This window comes from Fundulus heteroclitus, chromosome 23 (genome assembly GCF_011125445.2).
Source record: "Fundulus heteroclitus isolate FHET01 chromosome 23, MU-UCD_Fhet_4.1, whole genome shotgun sequence".
Classification (NCBI taxonomy): domain Eukaryota; kingdom Metazoa; phylum Chordata; class Actinopteri; order Cyprinodontiformes; family Fundulidae; genus Fundulus; species Fundulus heteroclitus.
This window is the reverse complement of record NC_046383.1, coordinates 15627695-15650810: the sequence shown is the minus strand read 5'-3', so window position 1 is coordinate 15650810 and position 23116 is coordinate 15627695. Positions and strand designations below refer to the sequence as shown.

Sequence of the window (23116 nt, the reverse complement as noted above, 5' to 3'; positions counted from 1 at the left end):
AAACTTCTCTGACATTTAATAGCAATAATTTAATTATCTTAACTGAGCTAAACAGGAGAAGTTTATTCTGATTTAATGTCACTCAGAGAGAAAACACAGGCTATTTTTATACAGTGGATTTATATTTCCAGGTTTAGCTGTAGAGTCCCTGCTGCCGGTTTAAAGGTCTACGGAAGCCCTGAAAGGCAAGTGAAGAAAATAAATTACAGACGTACTTTCTAAGTTTGAACAAATTATCTTTTTCTCATGACTTCAGACATTTCTGAAAGTAAAACATTTGTTCACCAAAATACTTCTAAGTTAAGGCAAATGAGAAAAATTCGAGAGGCTTACTTTTCAGTTTGTTGTTGTAATGCTTTGTTCTGCCACTAGAGGCGCTGTGGTACAACCACAGGCATTTTCTACAGTATGCTAGTACAGTAGCTGTAATGTTCAGATGCATAGTCAGAGGTCTGGTTTCCAACAACCATTGTCCCTTGTTCTAAATGAGAAGTGAAATAAAATACAACGAAGTCACAAACAGTGCATTTTGTTGCCACGCTATGTTGGTGTTCATGTGCGATATAGAATTAACTACAGTGGTGATAAAGCGTATTTGTAGGACAAATGAGGACATAAACGCTCTCTCTTGGGATCAAGACTGTAACTTGGAAATGTTTTTATAACTTGTAACATAACTTAATAGCATTCTTATCATAACTTGTCACGATAAATTATTAAGAGGGGTAATAAATAACAAGGCAGCAAATAGAATATAAATCCTTGAATTTTTTAATATATAAATGTTTGTTCGTTTACATATCGGTGACAACAGCTGAATAACAACAGAGTGGAAAACTATTTTGGTTTATTTTTCTAAGTCTATTTGTTTCTCTGACTATGTATTTGAACATTACAGCTACTGATACAGCTGTTAGAAAAGGCCTGTAGTTTTACTCCAGTGCCTCTAGTGGCAGAACAAAGCATTACAACAACAAACTGAAAAGTAAGCCTCTCAAAACTTTCTCATTTGCCTTAACTCAGAAATATTTTGGTAAACTTTTTTACTTGCAGATATTTCTGAAGTCATGATAAAAAGATAATTTGGTCAAACTTAGAAAGTACGTCTGTAATTAATTTTCTTTACTCTTCTATTCCTCCCATGGGCTGCAGGAAGACGTTCCTGGAGAACCTGAACAGGAAGCCGTCCAGATCAGATGAACCACCAGCTCTCCTCTCCTCATCTCTAAGGCGGAGGCGGAGTTAAGGGAAGGCGTATCGTTTGTTCAAATCCTGATTGGATGAAGGTTACTTTTCTACATATATTTATATACGTACATAATACAAACTGATATACTTCATGAAGAACGCGCCACCTTCATTATTTTCAGCTCGCCTTGCAACTGCACCAGGTATTGAAGGACCCAACCGATGACGAAGCGTGTAAACCTTCAGACCTGCAGATGTACGCCTCTGGCAGAGCGAAATGCTTTCAGCTGATTTCCTTCTGCACGAGCAGAGAGCTCCAGATGTTTCGTCAGCGGGATCCATGGCCTCCGACCGAGAGAAGCTTGTGAGTCACCATGATTATCAGGAGGTGCCTTCAGGAAACGGAGGAGAACCATCTCCTCTGGCTGTTGGAGCCTAGATGCCTACGTACCTCCCACTAGTGTGATTCTGTTAATTGTTCTTTCTCTCTGTGTCTCTATTCAGCTGCTACATTTTTCTTATTGTTCAGAGTTCTGAGGGTCTGTTAGTCACATACATCCAGCCTCCGTGGTTCTGTCCAGACACAGTGGGAGAGTTTGAGTTCTTTCAGCCTCATCAGCGTCAGTCAAAGGTAATTAAAGAAGCTTTTATTCCTGCTTCTGGGAGAACCACCGGGCTGTGAAGCAGCTTTCTGACGCAGACGTTTCCTGCTCTGTAAGAACGCGTTCCTCCAGCTTCTGTGAAGACCAAACACCATGAAGCACTGACTGATCTCAGAGAACTTCTTCTGCCTGCTGCTTCAGAGAGCAGACGTCTGTCCTCAGACCAGCTGGTGCTTCCAGGTGAGCAGCACCTGCATGGCAGCTGACTGAGGCTTTACAGGACGTTCCTGATTAGCCCTGAAAGATCGATGCAGGTTGACGCTCCGCTGATTCTGCAGAGTTTAGCTCTTGGCTGGAGTCACGCTCTGCAGCTAGCAGCTTTCCTGATGAATCCACCAAGCTCTGCTGAGCACCAGATTCTATCTCAGCCTATTTTACAGTCTGCACACCCAGCTGCAAGAGCTCTGCAGACTATTTTCTGCAGAATGGAGTTATTGGTTCAGTTTTTGTCACGTTTTCTTCTATTGCATATAGGTAGAAACCCAGCTGCACTGTGATAAAACCCGTCTCTTTTTTCTGAGCGGAAGGAAGCGATGGTAAACTCACCAATGAAGCCCAGCTGGGAGAACTCCAGGATCATCCACTCCTCTGACGGCTGCTGCAGGGCAAAGTTCTTCATGGTGGTGAAGAAGTTTGGACGAGCGACGATGTCGTCCTCTAACTGTAAAAACAGAGATGGAGATCAAACACTGGGACGTTTTCTGGTCAGAGTGAGACCTCCTGATGGCAGAATTTAAACAAAGAAGAGGTCCAAGGTGTTCACAAGATGTACCCTCTTATTTTAGATTTAAATATATGTTAAACTTTTTGGTGGGGAACTAATACTGCCAGCCCTGAACACAGCGCAGCCCGGTGGAGGCATCACCATGCTGGGGGAAGCAGGTGAGAGGTGATGGAAGATGGATGGAGGTGAACCAGGACCATCCTGCAGGAGACCTGAGACTGAGGTGGAGGTTCTCCTTCCAGCAGGAGAACCAGCCTGAACCTGCAGCCAGAGGTACTATGGGATGGTGTAGATCAGAGCAGAACCATGGGTTAGAATGGCCTAGTCAAAGTCCAGTTCCACGCTTGTAGAGACAGAACCTGAAAGACCTGCAGTCAGATGAGGTTCTACAGAGTTCTGACTCTGAGGGCTGAATACAGATACACGCTTCACTTATTTATGAAAAAATCAACAAAATGTTGAACATTACAAGAAGTAAGAATGCTGCTGATGTACAGGAAAAAAATCTGTGTAAGACTGAGTTGCTTCAGATAATCAAATAAATGTTACTATCAGAAAAATATAACTGATTAATTGTCATTAACACATTTTCTTTTGTTCTGTTTCCCTCACCACACCCAGACCTGAATACTAGCAGCTCTGTAGAACCAAAGCATCCCTTAAACAGAACCTGTCTGACAGCATGAAGTAGGCCAACAGATCTCCAGCAGCACCACGTTGTTTCTCAAATGAAAACACTAAATTCTCTGACATCTATCAGTCTGGAAAGTGTTGCAGAGGCATTCCTACAGCTTTGGGACTCTGGTGAACCACATGAAAGCTTTTGGCCTAGTCAAAGTTCTGACCTACAGGACATTGAGATGCTGCTGCATGGCCTTAAACATGCCGTTCTTCCTGGAGAACCCTCCAGTGTGGCTGAATTAACGGGTCTATACTCCATTAACAGGAATATATTGTTAGCTCGGCCTGAAACATGAAATTATGACTTTTTTAGGGGCAGGCAAGGGTTGATATGAACGAATAAAGCTGAGGATAAAAAAACAGGGAATAAAATGATGAACTGATGGGATTTATCTGGGTTTAATGATGCTGACTCAGCTTTTATTACCTGCACGTAATACGTTCCTTTAGACTGAGCGTACATCATCAGGAAGCAGTAGTCCAGGTTCTGCTTCGTTCTCCACCTGAGGAGGAGGAGGAGGATCACATGTCACATGTTTGCGTGTAACAGCAGCTACAATATGATGAAACAAACACGTGAAGGCGGGAGAGAGTCAGCCGATGCGTGTAACTGGACCGTAACGCTGCAGAAAGCAACCCTGCAGAGGAGCATCAGAGCGTGATCTGAGCCTTCAGAGGTGATCACCATCAGACACGCAGAGATGCAAATTCAGGCACGGAAGATGGACGCAGAACAAAAGGCCTGTCATCGATACAAGAGGAAGAGGAGGAACACACCCTGCAGCTCCAAAGCCACAGTTTTCCAGGGGAACGCTCCAACCTTGGTGAGGAAAAAGTTTCCTAGAAGTAACCTAGAAATGCAGATTTCTCTCCCCCCCACAAAGCCGAGCATTCAGAGGCGCTTTGAATAACCGCCTGCAGACGGGGCGGCTGTATTTACAGAGCAAACATGGAGCTCAGGAGGCATCAGAGCTTCTCTGTGTCTGCAACAGCGCTAACATCTGTTGGCTGTTGCTCAGTAAAATACACCTGCAGCTTCATGCAAACACTCAGAGCTGAAGGATGCTGAGGGTCCTGCAGTAATCTGAGCTGATCAGCAGCTCTGCAGGCCTTCTGGAGATCCTTCAGGGCTTTTCCTGGGACTTTATCGCCTTTTTCCTTCAGCCCCTTCCTGAACCGTTCTCTGAAGACTGTTTTCTCAACTCTGACCTTTGAACCCTTCAGGCATAAAAAGCCTAAACGGAAAGAGCGATGAGCTCCAAACGTCTGCAGCTACAAACAGGCGAGACGTTTTCCAACCAGCTGCAGGAGAAGGAAAGAAGAGTCTGAGCATCTTCTGAAGGCTGAATAAACGCAGGAGTTGATGTTGGAGGTGATGAACACATGAAGTCATCGTCTCCTTCCCCTCATGGCGATGTTCATAAACAGGCCCTGCAGGCTGAACTTTGCTGCTAACGCCGTTAGGCTCTTTACTGGCAGTCTGTTTATTATCCCACTGATGGGTAAAACAATCTGGGGGAAAGAGGTTTTTATTGGGAAACAGTAAAGTTAACACAGACGCAGCCTTGTGTAGCACTTCATCTCAAAGAGTCAGCAGCTTCTGCAGCTGAAGAGCCGACAGAACAAGGAGGGTTCTGTTCACACAAAGACGACTCGCTGGACCGAGGAGGCAGTCACCACTCCTCGCTCTCCTGTGCAGCCGTCTGCATTCAAAGACGTCTTCAGCATCCGTCACGGCTCAGAAAGGACAGAAAGCGTCCCTCACTCCATGTCCTGGAGGCCCAAACGCATCAGAGGGGCGCTTTCACAGCCGGCCTGAGGCCCGTCACATGAAGTGAGAACAACAAGGATCAGTGTCCGACAGCTCAAACCCCACAGAGGATCTCAGGACAGTCAGATCCCGCTGCAGGGGCCCAGATTAAGCCATGTGCTGCACCCAGAGGCATGATGGGAAATGATCTTCCTGCTGCACACCAGCTGCTACCTGTGGCCCAGTACCAGGGTTCAGGGTTCAGGGTTCAGGGTTCAGGTACCTCCCAGTACCTGTTCCAGTCAGAAAATACTGACCGCACTCTCTCCTTCGGGTCTCCGAAGGACTCTCTGAGTTTGGAGAAGTCGGGGTAGAAGTGGACCGACGGAGAGACGACCTCCAGCAAGCCGGACTGGATCTCAGCAGGAAAACTGGGAGGAGAACGGAAACAGAAGCGGTGAGTGAGGAGAGGTTCTGGGTTCAGGAGAACCTCCCATCATGCAGCGGTACTTACAGGCGCTTTAGGTTGTCGGCTACACTGCTGGCGTACTGCTGGTCGGCCTGAAGGCACACAGAGAAACAGAGTCACGTTTGGACCTCTCAGAACCAGTTTGAACCGGATCTCCACGGTAAGATGACACGAACACCAGTTATTGGACTGATGCGAACATTAGAGTCACATACGAGGTTCTGAAAGGGATCAGCTGCTGCGTTCCTCTCCGGTTCTGATCCCAGCCTGTTGTTCTAAATGGACCGGCGCGTGGTTCTGCCTTGGTTTGAATGTGACCCAGCAGCATTTTTTTAGCTCTGTTCCTGTGTTTCATGTTTTGGACCCTGGGAACATTTTGCATTTACGGAAAATGTTCCTGCAGGTTTGCATCTTTTAGGGATTTGCAGACGTTGCAGTTCTGCTGCGTCTTCAGTGATCCAGTTGTGCTCCTTTTAGTTTTGTGCGTCTCTCTGACAGCGTGGATGTGTGCGGTTAGCCGGACGGTCCTGCTGTTACCGCTGCTTTGTGTCTGTTTGCCTGATTTGCATCAGTTTTACTTCCAGCACGATATTTCCATGCAGCTTTATGAGTTTTGCTTTCTTCTTTTCTCTGCTGTTGTTTTCTGCTTGTCTCATCTTTGGAGGATTTGCATGTATTGCTATCTTTGTTTTACATAATTTATTAAATTTACTGCTTCCTGTTGATCTGAATCTTGGAGATATTTCATCACTCTCACCTAATTTTTATTATTATTTTATGTTTCATGTTTGGTTGGCTTTGCATTACTTTTTACACTATTTGCACTTGGTGTCTTAAATTAGCCTTCTCTGCACTGATCTGTGCCTCGTTAACATTTTTCAGCTGTTCTGACTTTATGCTAATTCGGGTCTTTTATTCCGGCACACATGTGGCAAACAGAGATCAACCGAACACATTTTCCTGATTCTCGGCCTGAAACACATTCACACCTAAATGTGAACAACATCTTGAGGCCTCTGTGATGTCAGAGCTCAGCCTCCCATTCTGGCCAATCAGAGCTGGGCCTGGTTCCTGTGTGACGGCGTGGTTTAATGGCAAAGGTCGGCGTGTTTCCAGCAGAGCTGCAGCCCGTCACAGCCTGCGGTTTGGCGGCCTGGAGGTGCCGCTCGGGTGGAGCTTAACGCAGAGCTCCATGCTAACGAGGACCAGACGGAGTCAGAAATGATCAAACTGTTCACCTTCTGCTGCTCAGATTCACTCCGAAGAATGTTTTCTGACTTTCTGAAACTTAAAAAACGGTTTTCCATCAGCCCAGAGGTTTTCCAGGCGACAATGAGAATGTCAGGAAGGTTTTAAGGTTTTTAAATCATCAGATTTGTGGATATAAAACAAAGGCTGAATTAATGACATCTATGAAATCATGCTAATATCAACACAAATGTGCATCAAAACTAAAAAAAGAAGGACTATGCAGCAAAGGCTGCAGAAGAAAAACATGTTTATTATGAACATTCATCCAATGAGTTAGACGGAGTCAGACCCAAAAACATGAATTTCACCCACAACCTTTCAAGCTGTGTGTATTCTGTGAGTCTGAAGCGACCCACAGAATAAAGTAGAACTACACAAAATGAGCACAAAAGCTTCCAATCACCTCTGAACCGGCTTAATAACTGGGAAATAAGGCAGTTAACCTCCATGATCTCCGCTTTGGTCCCGACGCGGCTGCAGACATTTATTATTTCTAGATACCTGCTTCATCTGATCTAAATCTGAACGTTTAGCTGAGCGGCTGAAATTCACAGGAGAGCAACGAGTCAAAATTAAAGGTGGTTTAAGCTTCATTTATTAACATATAAATAATAAATAAATAACATTTATTACTGTTTTGTATAGAAAATTGGTTTTGATGAAGAGAAACAATCCCATCCGCTTTATAAAGCATATTTAAAAGCAACAGATGCTTTACCAAAGCGATATGCATTAACAGATGAATAAATAATAAAGTAAAAACAGAAATAAACCCTGAGAGACGTCGCCTCAACTCACGCTGTGCTGAACGGCAGGGAGGAAAGAGGCCTAAAACGATACGACGCACATAAACCCGATCAGCTCTGATCGGCCAAGAGTTGCTGGTTCAGAGACCCTGAGAGTCCATGAAGGAGCGTACGGCTAGAGCAAGTCAGAGAGGCGGGGTAGAAATGCAGTAAAACAGCTTTGATTAGAGGCTTCAACTCTGCTATTATCCTGCAGAGAATCTCAGCTGATCCCAGACCTGCTCGTGTGAAATAAAGAGTTCAGATTTTTCTCTACCGCCATGCAGTCATGCATTATTAAAACTTCAGATGCGTCTCTTCACTGCTCCTCATTACTGGGCTGCGTGCCAGCTTCCTTCTCCTTCTAGTCCTCAGAAGGATCTGAACCAGCAACCCTGCCTCTCAGCAGTAGAAGCAGAGCCGAGCGCAGGTTCATAAGGAAGGAAAGGAAGCGACAAACTCAGACCAGATGTAAAAAATTAAACCTGTCCGAGATCAGCGGAGACTCCAGGAAGGAAAATCTGTGGAATCACAGAGTTCCTGCCTTCAGACTGATGTTTTTTCCACAGCTGGAAGTTCTCACCTTCAGCTTTTAGACGTTTCACAACGATGAGGGAAAGCTCTCTGCTCGGCCGCAGTCCAACAAGGTTCCACATCCAGACAGCACAAAGGAATCGGGACGCTCCAGAACAGAAAACCTCAGCCGAAAAATTTGATTTGACTGGAGAAATATTTTCCCCCCATGAAACCTTGTATAGTGAGCGGATCGGTACCATCGCTGTTAATTCTGCACACCTCACAGGACGGACACGGCTAGACGTTCCCAAGGCCTCTGATTACAAACAGGCCCATCAGATTAAATCCTGCTGCTTTATTAAATTCTATCACCGTGTTTTAAACGCTGTTTTTGCTCCATTTGTTGGTAAATGAAGCGCTTTTGTGTATATTTCCCAAAACACATGAGCGGAGGTACGATATTACGCACGAAGCGAGTGAACAAAGAGCGGCAAGGAGCCGAGCGACGTCTGCCGGCGCCGTGAAGAGGAAGAGGTTCTTCAGGAACCCTGCAGATCGGGTCGGTTCTGGAGCCGCTGAGCTGTCACCCTGCTGCAAGGTGCTGCAGGACAGCCTGCAGGCTGCAACAGTAGCTGTCGCCATCTTCTAGCTCCAGGCTACTGCTGGAAGATGAGCCGCTGTTTCAGTGAGGCTATCAGGACGAACGCCTGCTGTAGATTGCTTAATTTGAAGATGAATAGATGGTTTTTGTGTTTTTTGTGTCTTTTTATGGTCAAAATACCCTTTAACATCTCATCAACACAGATCAGGAATAAAACCTTTAAATTAGATTTTAAAAATGAACCGAGTGAAATAAATTCTGTGTCGGTAATGAAGCTGTGCAGCAGGATCAGCTCTCACACATGAAGTGTGATAAAAGTCTGGCTCAGTTTTTTACAAAGGCTTTTAAATGGTTCTCTGATTACTTTTGTTACGACTGATTTGTTTCGCTAAACCTGCAGAATGGTAAAGGTCAACATCTGGAAGAATTAGAAGAACATTCAGAAAATCCAGAATAAAATAACCGAAGAGAAGCTGAAGCCTTCCTGCTAAAACTGTAAACCACAGATCAGCCTGATTTTTCACCACTAACATGATGTGATGAAATACAGAGATTCACATCATGGCTGAACTTCACACCCTTTTCAGCGCTGCACACATGCCAGCACCCCCCCCCCCGCAGCAGTTTGAAGTTAGCATGAAACAGATTCAGTGACATTATCACTGTGTGTGTGTGTGTGTGTGTGTGTGAAGGCTCATTAACTAAACCAGTGGCCTTTACAAAGGATGTGAGGAAGCGCACGCACCAACACACATTCATCCTGACGGTCAATTATCTGCATACACACACACACACACACACACACACACACACACACACACACACACACACACACACACACACACACACACACACACACACACACACACCGTGGTGTTTCGCTTCAAAGCAAATCACATTAACATACATTTATCTCAGCAGAATCTTATCTCCATTTTGCGTATTTTTATGAGGCTGTTTGTGGTATTTTAATTTGAAAGCACCAGTAGAGGTAAACAGGAAGTACATGTAAATAATAACTTCCTGCTGCATTGATCTCATATTCTGACGCTTTCTCAAAGGCAGATCAGCCCATCTACGACGGACTGCTTCAGTTTCAGGTGGTTTTCATATTATTATGAATGTTATTATTAGTCAGTGATCAGATGCAGAGATTTACCTGCTTTCAGTGTTTACTTTCTGCACAAACATATTCTCTGTATCATGTCTGGTCATCCATTCATCCATCAATGTAAAGATGCTATAACTGAGGAGCAGATCTGCTGAAATCTTCTGTCAGGAACGATTACCTCAACAGAAAAGCTGCTGCTCCATCGCTTTGCATCAAAATGTGCAGGAAACTGCTGCTGAGAACTTTACAGCCGAAAGAAGCAGAGAAACAACTACGACCACATCATCGGTCATCTACAGACTCGGTGCTTTCCTGCCATCTTCAGCCGGCCAGCTGGGTTCTGTAGTTTAGCCAAAACATTTAGGTTAACCGTTTGTGCAGCTTTATAAAAATCTTTTAAATGGAAACGGCTCAATAAAACCTTTGAATTATGACTGCAGTCATGATTGATGCACATTCTGCTCCCAGCTGTCACAACCAGGTGTGTTTCTGATGGGTTGATCCGGTTCCAGTTTGACCTCCCATTAACGGGTTCCTGATGTCAGAATCAGAAGAAGAACACCGTTTGTTCCTCTGAAAATGAAACGCTTCAGTTCGGCGGAGCCAGGATGGATGCAGACCTCCCTGGTGATATCAGCTTGGCAGACGGCCGGGCTGTGGGAGTAAAGCCTCATCCTTCCCGCTTCACTGTGGTCAACAACTCCAACAGAACCGCCTGATGGTCCCAAGAGGTTCTGAAAAACCCTTCCTGCTGTTCAGGCTTTCTTCTCCATTAGATCCATGTCTCTGTAGCGTCTGAGGCTATCATCTTTAAGCTCTATAGCTGGAGACCTCCTAATGATTTAGTTATCTTGAACTGATAAATAGTCTGTATATTAAAAATGGTGTGTTACGTTTATATTCTAATAAATTTATATAATCCTGTTTCTGTAGTAGTAACTAATTAAACGGTTTTAAATATAACGCTTGTTCTCGTTTCGCGCCTATGAGCGTTAGTAAAGCATTAACAGGGAAGATTAATGCTGATTTAATGGTGTTTCGTGTAAAGTTAGGATTAACTCAACAGGCTAATGTAAACGTCATTTCCTGTTGATCGCCCGCTACAGCGCCCTCTAGCGTCCTAAATTACCAATTTGAGTTTGAATTATTTCCGGGAGATATAATCAGATTAATAAAATCAAGTGTCTTAAAGGTTACTGATTTTACTGAGTAAACCATTCTTTAAAATATTATTTAATCAAATAATGTTTTATTTAATTCAGGATTTGCATTGTAAATGTGTTAGAACACATACAAAAGGCTTTTCTAAATTAGTTAAGCTAATTTAACCTCAATTCACATTCCTTAAGATGAAGTTTCACATACTGATCTCTATTATACAATGGAGTGCTAATCACCGTCTGTTAGAACGAGTCGCTTTGAAGTCACCAGCCGCCATATTGGTACTCCCTATTTTCCCCCCAGTAACTAGGGAATATGTGCGCTACAGCATCGAATAACGAGGATTTTCTCATGTTCAGGGGGGGCTTAAGACTTTTAAAATGTCAAATGCCATATACTTTTATGTTATGTTCTAAAACTGTTAAGTACTGAGAAAGTCATGTGCTGAAATATTTTGCATTTTATTCATTTAAATATATATATTTAACATTTATAAATATATAAATAACAATATACAAAAACATATTTACATATGTGTATACATATATATACATATACACATACTTATATATATATACACATATATATATATATATATATATATTTAATATGAATAACATGTAAAATATTTCAGCACCTAATTTCCTAGTAGTTGATAGTGTTAGTACATCCACTGACTGTAGAATTACCTGTGAAACGTTTTCACTCAGCCAGAAAACTGCTTGTTGTTGCAACCAAATCCTGTGGGATTCTGTGAGAGTAGGGAGTAGCAAGATGGCGGCCAGTGACTTCAGTTTTTCAGTAAAATTAACACTCCAGTGTATTATATAGCTCAGTGGTTTCACTAGCCTTGTAGAGAGTATTTGTTGATTGAAATACAGTGTTAATTCAGATAAACAGCATTCTGTAGTGATGTTCTCTGGATGTTAATTTATTTATTCATTTATTTCTGTTAATAAATTCTTGAACTTAATGAGAAGTTGTCTTTCACATTTATTCTATGTGTGCAGAGTTTGCTGTTAAAAGGTCGCCAGAACTCGAATCATTGCTGTTGTCCTGATATCAGCTGTTTGGGCTGATATTCACCGGACAATACCTAACAGGTATTTATTAAAGATTAAATAATTTAAAACACCCAGATGTCTTGTTAGCTTTGTTAAATAATCCAGAAATCTGCTCATAGTACCAAATAAATGTAGCTGTAAAGTGAATGGAGCAGAAGATGGAGTCTCCCTTACAGACTACACTCAGCTTATCTTCAGTTTATCTTTGATAAATGCTCAGGCTGACCCTCCATGGCTGCTGGTGCTTCATGGCCTGGGGTTCCTCCCAGATCTGCTCCAAGAACTCTGCTATGGAGAAAAGGTGGGACCTAAAGCTTTTCCAGGTGCAACTTCCGCTGGCGGGTGGTCCAGCGTGACGGAGAACCGGGTCAGAACCCTAAATGCTCACACCATGAGTAGAAAGATTATAACGCTGAGGTTTCTAAAAAAATGAGCGACATGGACCCATGCGGTTTAAAAAACATTGAATGATCCCCGAAGCTTTTATTTATCATTAATTGTTATAATTTTATAACGTGTTCATGTCACGTAGTTTGTGGACTCAGTGGAAAGCTTGTTTCCCTCAGAGCATAAAGAAGGTTCCCGCTGTCAGAGTCCCTCCACAACATGGCCGCCGCAGCGCCGCAGACACACCAGCACTGACCTCTGCGATGAGGACGACGATGACACAGTCGTCCTTCTCCGCGGGGCTGAGCTCCGACATCAGCGAGCTGAGCGTGTCCGTCAGGTAGGAGTGGACCTCCCTCTTCACGCTGGGAACCCCCATGACTATAGAGACTGGAAACAAGACACAGCAGCATGATCCAGCAATGAACGCGTCTTAGTGGGCCTGGAAGCAACACACTGCAAAAAGGGAACTAAAAGTAAGTACAATTTTACAGAAATTAGTCTATTTTTCATTGATTTGAGCAGATAAATAAGACTATTTGCCAATGGGATTAGTAGTTCTACCCCTAAAATAAGATAATTAGATATTATGCACTTAAAAAATGATGATGGAGATGAGTTGTTCCTACTTTAAGTGCAAAAATCTTATGCCATTGGCAAATAATCCTATTTACCTGCTCAAATCAAGAAAAAAATGCACTCATTTCGAAAAAAATTTACTTAATTTTAGTTCCCTTTTTGCAGTGTTGGTACTAAACACACAGAGGTGGGACTGGATTTACAATGTGTCAGAAAACAGACGGAGATCAGGCTTCAAAGCTTCACAATATTTAAATATTTCAGTAAAACTCGAGTCTAACAAGGTTTCCTCCTAACCTAACCTCCTAGTTTCTGTTTTGAAATATTCATGCAGTTTTTGTAGAGCCAGCATTCCAGACACTGAAATGTTTCCTTGTTTTCAGAAGAGAAACGATGAGAGAAAACGGTTCATCATCCTCCTACCTGGATTCTTTCCATCTGTTTGGACTTTATTGTCCAGCAGCAGAAGGTTTGGGAACACGGTTCTGTTGATGACCCGGTTTGGACCACCCTTCGGTCGTTGGACATACGGACTCGTATTTTAATGCTTTCATGGATGGAGGAGTTCATGGTCCACTCTAGTCCTGCAAAGCTCCAACCAAGCCCCCGTCCATGCGTCCATTCTGGGTTTATTGTCTCTGTTTTTGTCCTGCATGTCACCTAAACACACCGGGTCCAGTCTGTGTTCCCCCGGTTTGCTTTCTGGTGTTTTTACAAGTAAATCTGATTTATCTTTCACCACAGATAAGCATTAATAATGTTCTGGTTGTTTTCGCTGCCCTGAAACACGTTCTGGGTAACAAAGCTCTTTCCTCCATCAGGAAAACATTTCACTGCTCTTCACTCAGAGCAAAACTGTTTTACATGCTCTGATGTGTCTGTTGTTTCTGTTTCATCTGTTTACAATCCATTCAAAACAGCAGGAAATGATTTCCTGAGCAGAAGAGAAAGCACTTTGTGAATGAGTGACTCCACACACACAGTGACCTTGCTCAGCCGGTTAGCTGCTCTGTATTTTATCCTCTGGGGGACCCTGGCTGCGTGGAGGGGTCTCTGGGAGTTCTTTATCCACAGACGGTGCTCTGTCCCCGGGCCGCCGGCTCAGCCAGGAGCCCGGTCTGTGTGTGGGGAGACTGCAGGTGTGATTAATGACGTTACGGGTTATTTCTCCATGCATTTAACCTTCTTCTGCAGGATCACCCTGGAGCCAGTTTCACTAAATCATTTCAGGTTGCACCCGCTGAATATTAGCTCTTGGATGAGTTTAGTGCATGAGGCAGCGTCACAAAAATAAGGAGTGAGCAGCTAGCCTGTAACCCTGAGGCTAGCTGTGAACCAGACCTGTTTTTTTTAACAATAAACATCATTGGAGCGTGCTGTCAGAAACAATCAAACATCTTAAAAACGTTGCCTTTTCCAACACAATACTCAGCCTCTTCCTGGCTGATTGTGATCCAGATCCAATAAAACACAGAGGATCTGCTGCAGGCCAGGAAACGCAGATTTTTACTGTCAGAAAGGGGAAAGCAGCAGCCATGAGCCGCTGATCCAAAGCGCTGATTGGCCAATCACCATCAGGAGCACCGCCATGAACGCAGTTTGGCAACTCTGGAGCCCCGCTAAGGAGGAAAAAGGCCTTATTCTGCCTCTTTATCTCAACTCTATTAGGTTTTTAATAGACTTTTTATTTACATTTTTAACACGATTTTCCCCAAACCTTTTATCTTTGATTTGTTTTATTTTGTTCAGACTGTACCTGTTTTTTTAATTTCATTATTTGCACGTTTTGTCTAATTTTGTTCAGATTTTATCTTGATAAAATTTGACCACAATGCACAGCAGCATGTTTGGAGAAATCCACCCAGCCCTGAGACACGGTGGTGGGGGGTTGGTGATGTGGGCTGGCTCTGCACTGGACCGTGAGATCCAGCAGCTGAAGCTCGGTCCAATCTGGGTTCTCACCAGAACAACGGTCCCAAACACAGCAGCAGATCCACAGCAGAACGGCTGAAGGTAGAGGATCACTGTGCTGCAGTGGTCTAGTCAAAGCCCGGACCTGTACTGAGATGGGATCTACAGAGAACTCTGCAGAAACCTGCATGCACTGAAGGAGTAATGAAAAGAGGAGTGGACCAAAGGTTCATGAGACACCGGGAAATCAGAGGGAAACCATGTAGAACGTTCTGCTGCTGAAGGGGGTTCCACAGGCTGATGAAGGGGGTTCTACAGGCTGATGAAGGAGGTTCTACAGGCTGATGAAGGAGGTTCTACAGGCTGATGAAGGAGGTTCTACCGGCTGGCTGATGAAGGGGGTTCTACAGGCTGATGAAGGAGGTTCTACCGGCTGATAAAGGAGGTTCTACAGGCTGATGAAGGAGGTTCTACCGGCTGATGAAGGAGGTTCTACAGGCTGATGAAGGAGGTTCTACCGGCTGGCTGATGAAGGGGGTTCTACAGGCTGATGAAGGAGGTTCTACAGGCTGATAAAAGAGGTTCTACAGGCTGCTGAAGGAGGTTCTAAGGCTGATGAAGGAGGTTCTAAGGCTGATAAAGGAGGTTCTACAGGCTTATGAAGGAGGTTCTACAGGCTGATGAAGGAGGTTCTACAGGCTCATGAAGAATGTTCTAAGGCTGATGAAGGAGGTTCTACAGGGTGATGGGGGTTCCATTTCCTCCATTCCTGTTTTCTTCAACACTTATTTGTGTAACTCGGGACACAGGCCCAAAGGTCTGCAGAACCCAGGTGTGGTTCTGGGTGAGAACCACCGAGGACAGGTGGACCTTACCTCCGGTGCGTCCCTGGCCCAGGTGTATGGCGGGCTGCAGGCTGTCCTCTCTGTTCAGCAGGTGAGGGAGATGATGGAAGATGGAGGGAAGCTGCAGCACGTTTTTACTGCTGCTCACGTTCCACAGCTTCAGCCTGGTTTCCTCTGAGGAACCAGAAGTAGAACCAGTCAGACCAGATTCTTCCTCTCTCTCCTCCTCCCGCTCATCATCATCATCCTCACCAGAGAGGCTGCTCCAGGTCCGGTTGATGTCTCTGAGCGCCTGCTTCTCTGCGATGGCCCTCTTGATCTCCTCCAGAACCAGGTTCAGCTCTTTGGACCGCCGCAGGTTCTCCTGTTCTGCTGAATGGAGGCGCTCCCTCAGGGCCAGGAACTCCCTCTGGTAGATGTCCACCACATCTCCTGCAGGGGAAGCAGACACCAGACTATCAACATGTCCTCTGACGCACTAAAACTCCATTAAAACCCAGAACATCCGTCCTGTCCTGACCGGGTCGACGGTTTTATCTGCAGGGACAGATTGCTGCTCCAGGATTATCGCAGAAGCAGAAAGAGTTTCAGGAGCAGCTCATCGCCAGCAGGTAGAGGGCAAAGGACGTAATCTGAGCAGAAACATGGAGATAAAAAGCTAAATCCTCCATCATCGCTCGGCGAGTCAGCGCCCTGTGAAGGTAAATCTCCACTAATCCCCGGCGCTCTCTCATGCAGACATCTGCAGCCACTTTGTTTGGTCCGCTGACACCAGAACGTCCCGCTGGAAGGTTAGAGGAACATCCTCCGACAACCTGGACGGCTTCCCACAGAGCCTGAAACACGTCTAGACTTCCAGCTTTTTAACCTCTGCAGTTTTAGATTCAGCTCAACTTCACCGTCACCGTGTTCAAACCAGCAAGAAGAGCCGGACGGATCCAGAACAGAAACCGGACCTGTCTGCTGGACCACTAAGGACCAGCAGCATCACCTGGTTCTTCTGACTCCAGTCGGGCTTTTAACCTTAAAATGTTTCTGTCTTAGTGTTTGTTTGCTCTCTTCTTGTTTCTCTTAGACTTGCCGTCTGCAGAGTTTATTCCTGTTTCAGCGTAGGACCTGCAGCCGACCGGCTCTGCCCTCACTGAGCTTTTAAATCAAGGCTTCTTGAAAAGGTTTCAATCAGCAAGCACAGATTTGTTATCTAAATGTTTGGGTTTTAGATGATTTAATCATTTCGATCTTAGTTTTTTTTTTTTTACTTCTTCAACATTCGTGGGTCTGATTTGAGTAAAAATCTGTCTATAATGCAGGAAAAAAGCACACAAACTGTACAAATCAAACAGAATTGCATGTGATATTCAGCACCGTCTGTTTTTAACAGAACGTCTGCTAAAAGCGTTTAAATTAAAATGTATCTCTTGTTGCATCAGCAGAATCTTACGGCAGTAAATGCAGAACAATCCAAACACTAATAGAAAAGCTTTTAATTAATGGGTAGGAAAAAAACTATTGTTTTAACAGAAACCTCTGTGGCACGTTTATTCACTCACTACTGATAAAATAACTGGAGCTGTTGCTGTTGGTTGTGGGTTTTTATCTCCGTATGTCAGGCAACAGCCGACAGTGTAAAACGTTTCCATATCTACAGCCAGTGGAATCAACCGGATCTGAGACAAACGAGGCTGGACCAGAACCCGGGTTTATCTTCTACCACCACAGAGTGAGCAGGATGGTAAAGGATTTAAAACATCTAAAAACACGCATGGCTTCTTACCGGATCACCTGCTGCTTCTGCTAACCAACGAAGGAACTGATGGTCGGGGAACTTTGAGCAGAACCGGGACTGGGCCGTCCATGGGGGGCAGAGGTGAAGGTCCGTCCCTGAAGCCAAGCAGGAACTTTGTCTGCATCCAGAGTTCAACATGAAATCATCCCCTCCTCATGGAGCAGGAAATCCTTTAGCACACGGACGGGCCCAGAACCGGTTCTGCACTTTATCCTCCAGCTGAACTTTACCAACACCCAGTAACACCCCACTTAGCTGTAATTATCCCTCCAAAGCCTCATTAATGGAGCACAATGGCCACATCTGTTTGGCTGATAAGCCAAGTGAATTTATGAGTGTGCACCAAGTGGTGGCTGATGAGTTTTTAATGATGCTGCTGCCCACTTATTTATCTGCTCTGATGAAATAATCTTCTTCCTGCAGCCGTCACTCTGCTGAACACACAGCTCTGCCTCTGGGCTTTTGTTCCGCTGAGAAACTTCACAACAAGCGGGGTTTACAGCACCAGCCTGATCCTTCAGGAGGCACGTCAACATTTTGGTTTGTAATCTCTCAGAACCATAGAAAGGATGCAGTCAGTGTGAATAAAAACCCAAACCAGGAGAACAGTGACAGGCTCCAGCTGGATAAGACCTTCACACCTCCCTGGGAGTTCTGGGTTGTAGATGAAACCCAACAACAACATTAAATAAAACTTTGCTTTGGACCTCCTCAGCCTTTCGCTGTCATGTTTGAGGGTAAAACCAGAACAAGGGGTTCATGACATTATCATCTTTATCGGAGGTCCTGCCATGTTTGAGGTGCAGTAGAGGAACATGGAGGGGGTTCTTCTCCATTTCCTTTGTGCAACACAGGAGCAGAAACAGACCCTCACCATGATGCTGCCACCACCATGCATGACAGTTGCTACATTTCATAGGTTTGAAAGCCTCAACTTGTCTCCAGACTTCATGATTTTAACCAATCTGAGCATATTTTCTTCAGAACAGCAGCTGTAAATCACCTTTTCTCCTTATCAGAACCCTGACCCAAAACTAAATTAGTAAATCAACCCTGCAGACCAGTTATTTTTTCCTTCTCTTCATTTAGACAGAAGATAAGCACGTCTTTTAATTAATCCCTTTCTCGGGAGAAAAGCAAAGCTTGTCCTCACAAAGACAGAAAACTAACACACAGACGTGTAAAGAAACCAAACTGTCCGGGAAACAGGGACATAAAGTCTGCAACATAAATGAAACGCCCTGAATCGGACATAATGGATGTAACAGAACCGTCCGCGCTGATGTACGTCCTCGAAGCTCAGATCAATATATGTAGACAAACCACACTACTACTCTGTAATCCTGCTCTGTAATATTAGATCTCTCTCTCTCTCACACGCACACACACTTGTGTTTTTATTTTTTTGTATTTAAGGGTTAGTGGACCAATATAAACCATTCTACATTTTTAGAATTATGTCAAAATTAGCAGGACACTGCTCCTGTCCTGTTAATACAAAATGTCCTTCTAGTGTTGTGCGTATTCTGACCAATTGTCCAGTTAAAACACATCTACCAACCTACACACACACACACACACACATAGACACACACACACACACACTCTCTTTGTGACACAACGCTGAGATGAAAGGGCAGACAGGTTGTGTCATACTGTAGTAAACAGTGTGTGTGTGTGTGTAATAATATAAAAGCAGCATCGCTGTGATGAGATTAGCCCTCTCAGACACAGACACACACACACACACACACACACACACACACACACACACACACACTAATACGATTGGATGACTCACAGTTAATGGTTCTGTGGTTTTCCTGTAAACCAGAGAAGGTCTTGGGGTGTAAATAAGACGTACTCTTCCTCCAGCATCAATAAATAATCAATAATGTGACGTCAGTCGACTTCTGGGGGAGATCAGCTGCTCTCTGTTTCACTTCACGCCTGATTTACAGCGAGATCATTTTAATTTATCTTCAGGAAAGGGAAACTTCAATGTTCAATAAGAACTTCCTTCATCTGAAAGAAGACCCAGAACAAAAAGGGTCGGTTTGGATTTATGAGCAGAACATTTGGGTTCTTTATTATTGGAGAACACAGAAGGGGCAACATTCACAGATCGATCCTCCCATCCATCCATTAATTTAGTTATTCATCCATCCACTCAATCGTTGTTGCCCTCCTCAGTTTTTAGCTCATATTTCTAATCTCTTGTGTCTTTGAGCTGAAGCAAAGCTGAACCCTCAGAGATGTGATTTCAGATGTTTCCTGGGTGTTGTAAAGTAGATCAGTTGCCTGGTAAAGCAGATTTATGTTCACAGTCCATTGATCTCAAGTTAGGACTAAGCTACAAACCTTCAAGAAAATCCTAAGGATGATTTTCAGGAATAAACTGGAAAAAAAACATATTAGATCGTATTAAAGTATGTTTTATTTTCCATGTCTGGATAAAATATAGAAGCTCTGTTTTTAGTTCAAGTTTCACGTCATCTTCAGAAAATCTGTGAGCTTCAGTGCACATGACTGAACATCACAGACAGATTGGTCCCGATCCCTAACGAGCTCTCTAACGAGCTTCCTAACGAGGGTCCCCCAGCACTCTGTCCCCCTGCTTCGGGCAGATGGTGTTTAATCACAGAGAGATTAATGAGTACATGACAACAGGCCACTCTCACTGCACTTTGGACCAGTTCAACCAAATTAACAGTTACGAGACCTTATTACAGGAGCTGCAGGACACAACTCTCACTTTTCAGGAACAAAACAAAAAAAATCCAGAAAGAGCAGAAAACTATCAAATCTGCAGGTAACAGAGCAGGAAGAGGAAGTCAAAGGATCTGTCAGAGGAGATCTTCCTGCAGCTGAGGTGTTCATCGGAACTGCTGAGTCAGCGAAATAGGTTTAGAAGGAGATGGACCCAGAGGTGCCATCAGGTGGTTTAGTTCAGAATCGTCCCAAATAGAACAGAGAAAGATCCTTGTCTTAGAACAGCGATGTTCTGGATTCAGGTCCATAATCAGGACCATGATGGTGGTTCTGATCCAGCCTGAAAGCCTTTAATAACAGCGCTTTGCAAAGAGACAGCTGATTGGACGATCTCCTGGATGAATTCAGGGAATCTGAGCGTGTTTCTGCGGTCAGACTCACAGATGATGCTGAGGGTTAAAACCAGGGACTAAACTAGGTCTTATCCTTATCAACTCTACAGCAAGATCAGAAACAGCGCCCCCTCCTGGTCAGATCAAATTACAAAAAGAAACAGCTGCAGTAGGGATTTTTAAGAAAACTGTGGACTTCCAGGTCCCTCCACTGGCTCCACAACGTGTTAACATCTCACTCAAAGGCTACTTTAAAACAAACTTTTCTTGAGATCCTGGAAACCAGCTCATCTTTTAATATTATTAATATTTTATCGTTATCCACAGTGTGTCTGAACAGTCTGTCAGCGCAGGAGAAGAACATCCGTGTGAGGATGTGACCGAGCCGTGCCTCCATGGTGGTTGCCACGCCCAGACGGTTCCCAGCAGTAGCTGATCTTCACTGCTCCTCTGTCTGAAAAAGTCTTTTTAATGTTGGATGTTTGTGGTTGTTTGAACATGAACTACTGGTTCTCAGAATCAATGATCTCTCTGTCATAATGATTTTTATCAATTTGATTTAAATCTAGTTTATTTTGTGTCATTTTGTTAATTGTGTTGGTTTATGTGGTTCTTTGGTGATTTTCTGATTGTTGCATCTCCTGCTCCCCCCTTCCTCCTCACATCTCGCCTGTTTTTTCTCCAGCTCCCAGCATCCTGCTGTTCACACTGATTTACACAGGACACAAGTCCATACCTCTGAGCTCCATCAGTGGAAACATACTGTCACTAAGCATCTCCACCTCTGAAAACTGAAGGTCTACCAGTGAGTCTGGAGCCAAACCCAGAACAGATCTGCATGATGGAGGTTTGGACACAAAGCTCCATTCTCCTTATCCAAGCCAGACAGAGCAAAACAGGAATAGAAAAAAAATGATGGAGTGGAGGAGAAGGGAGAGGCATGTTAGAGGCATCAGTATCATGAAACAGAGATGTCTGGTATTCATCTTCAGACAGATGGACAGCTCCTCAGCGTCTGAGGAAAGTCCCCATTTCTGATCAAGAACCAGGTGTCAGTTTCAGTGATCCTGAGAGAAAATCTGAGTCAGGATGAAGAGATGGAGCCACCGCAGCACTGCCAGGAAAATCCAAACGTTAACTGCCCAGTTTCACTTAATGAAGACCTTTCTTTGTTACGCCATCCTCCTCCATAACACCCAACCTCTCCAGGCCCTCCTCCACTACATCCATGACCCTTCTCTCTCCTCTTCCTTTTTTTTATTCCCTAAGAGCAACCTGAAATGTTGATTTTGGCCCACCTGACAGATCCTCCACTCACATCACCTGAAGAATACATCGGAGAGGTTATTTTGAAAACTTCAGAGACATTTTTTCTGAAACGCCGCTCCATGCCTGCAGCACGCTCTGCAGGAAGCAGCACTGTGCTGCAGACTCAACTTGGTTTAATCGCTCAGAGACATGAACTGAAGTTTATACAAGTGGGCTTAAAATGACAGGAAATGTGACGCATGTCACCATGCAACCGTCACAATGTGGCCATGTTATTTTGACATGGTGACATGTTGATATGGTAACGGTGGCCTGGTGACATAATAACAGTAACATGGTGACATGATGACATGATGACTTTTTGAAATGGAAAAGGCGATACAGTGACATAGTGTCACCGTGCTACCATATCACCATGTGACTGTTACTATGTCACCCAGTGTTGTAGTACTCGAGTCCGAGTCATTAGCTAAATTTAGAGACTCGTGACTTGACTTGGACTTGAGCACTGATGACTCGAACTTGGACTCGGACTCCTACATTCAGATCATTCTGACTCGGAAATTGAGAAAAAGACTCGACTTTTTTTTTATATCATTAGGCTATAATTTTAATATGTCATTAGAATATTATTTGGTGTATGATTTTAATATCTAAATGTCGTACCGCGCACGTGACGTCACCATCTAACGAGCAACGCCCCTTGCCGCTAAGGTTGGGCAAACAGTGTGAGAGCGCACGTAGCAGCCAGCCATTACACGTGCAACAGATACAACGATATGACCGACTTTACAGCTGTTAAACTTTCACAAAAGGATGTCCAGGCGCCCATTTTACTGGTAGAACTGTGGAACAACAAACCAACGTTCAGCTCAAACCATGGATTAAGTGTCGAGGGCTTAGAAAGACTGGAAAACTGGCCGAGTTGATAGGAAGGTAAGTCGATGTTTTTCTCCTGCTCGGCGTTCATGGCGTCATCTGCCTTTTTTTTTTCTGTTTGTAATCACCGTCCAGGAATCGGTATAAATTTTCCGGCCCGCCGAACAATTTAGTCCGGTCCGGTGGCCAAATGCATTATCATTATCCAACAGCTGGATCTCCTCGCTGCATCGACTGATCCACACCAGATTTGTTGTGAGTCATAGGGGAACGCTGCCGAACGCGTTTGTGGGAATCTCCCGGTGGACGGGCGAGGAAAATGCGTAACAGCATCTGCGGTGGCGGCCCGCCACCGCAGATGCTGTTACGCATTTTCCTCGCCGAGGCGGTGGC

At 44.3% G+C, this 23116-nt stretch overlaps 1 protein-coding gene across 1 annotated transcript in view; it reads right to left on the bottom strand.

Annotated features, from left to right (window-relative positions):
- Nucleotides 1–23116, bottom strand: part of mgat4b (alpha-1,3-mannosyl-glycoprotein 4-beta-N-acetylglucosaminyltransferase B) — a 69527-nt gene that overhangs the window by 15814 nt on the left and 30597 nt on the right. Inside the window, exons 2-8 of the mRNA XM_036127306.1 lie at nucleotides 15938–16117; nucleotides 15716–15859; nucleotides 12607–12740; nucleotides 5520–5566; nucleotides 5323–5436; nucleotides 3683–3758; nucleotides 2397–2511 (exon numbers count right to left, since the gene is read on the bottom strand). Of these exons, the coding sequence (XP_035983199.1) occupies nucleotides 2397–2511; nucleotides 3683–3758; nucleotides 5323–5436; nucleotides 5520–5566; nucleotides 12607–12740; nucleotides 15716–15859; nucleotides 15938–16117 (810 nt within the window). The remainder of the gene's footprint in view (nucleotides 1–2396; nucleotides 2512–3682; nucleotides 3759–5322; nucleotides 5437–5519; nucleotides 5567–12606; nucleotides 12741–15715; nucleotides 15860–15937; nucleotides 16118–23116) is intronic.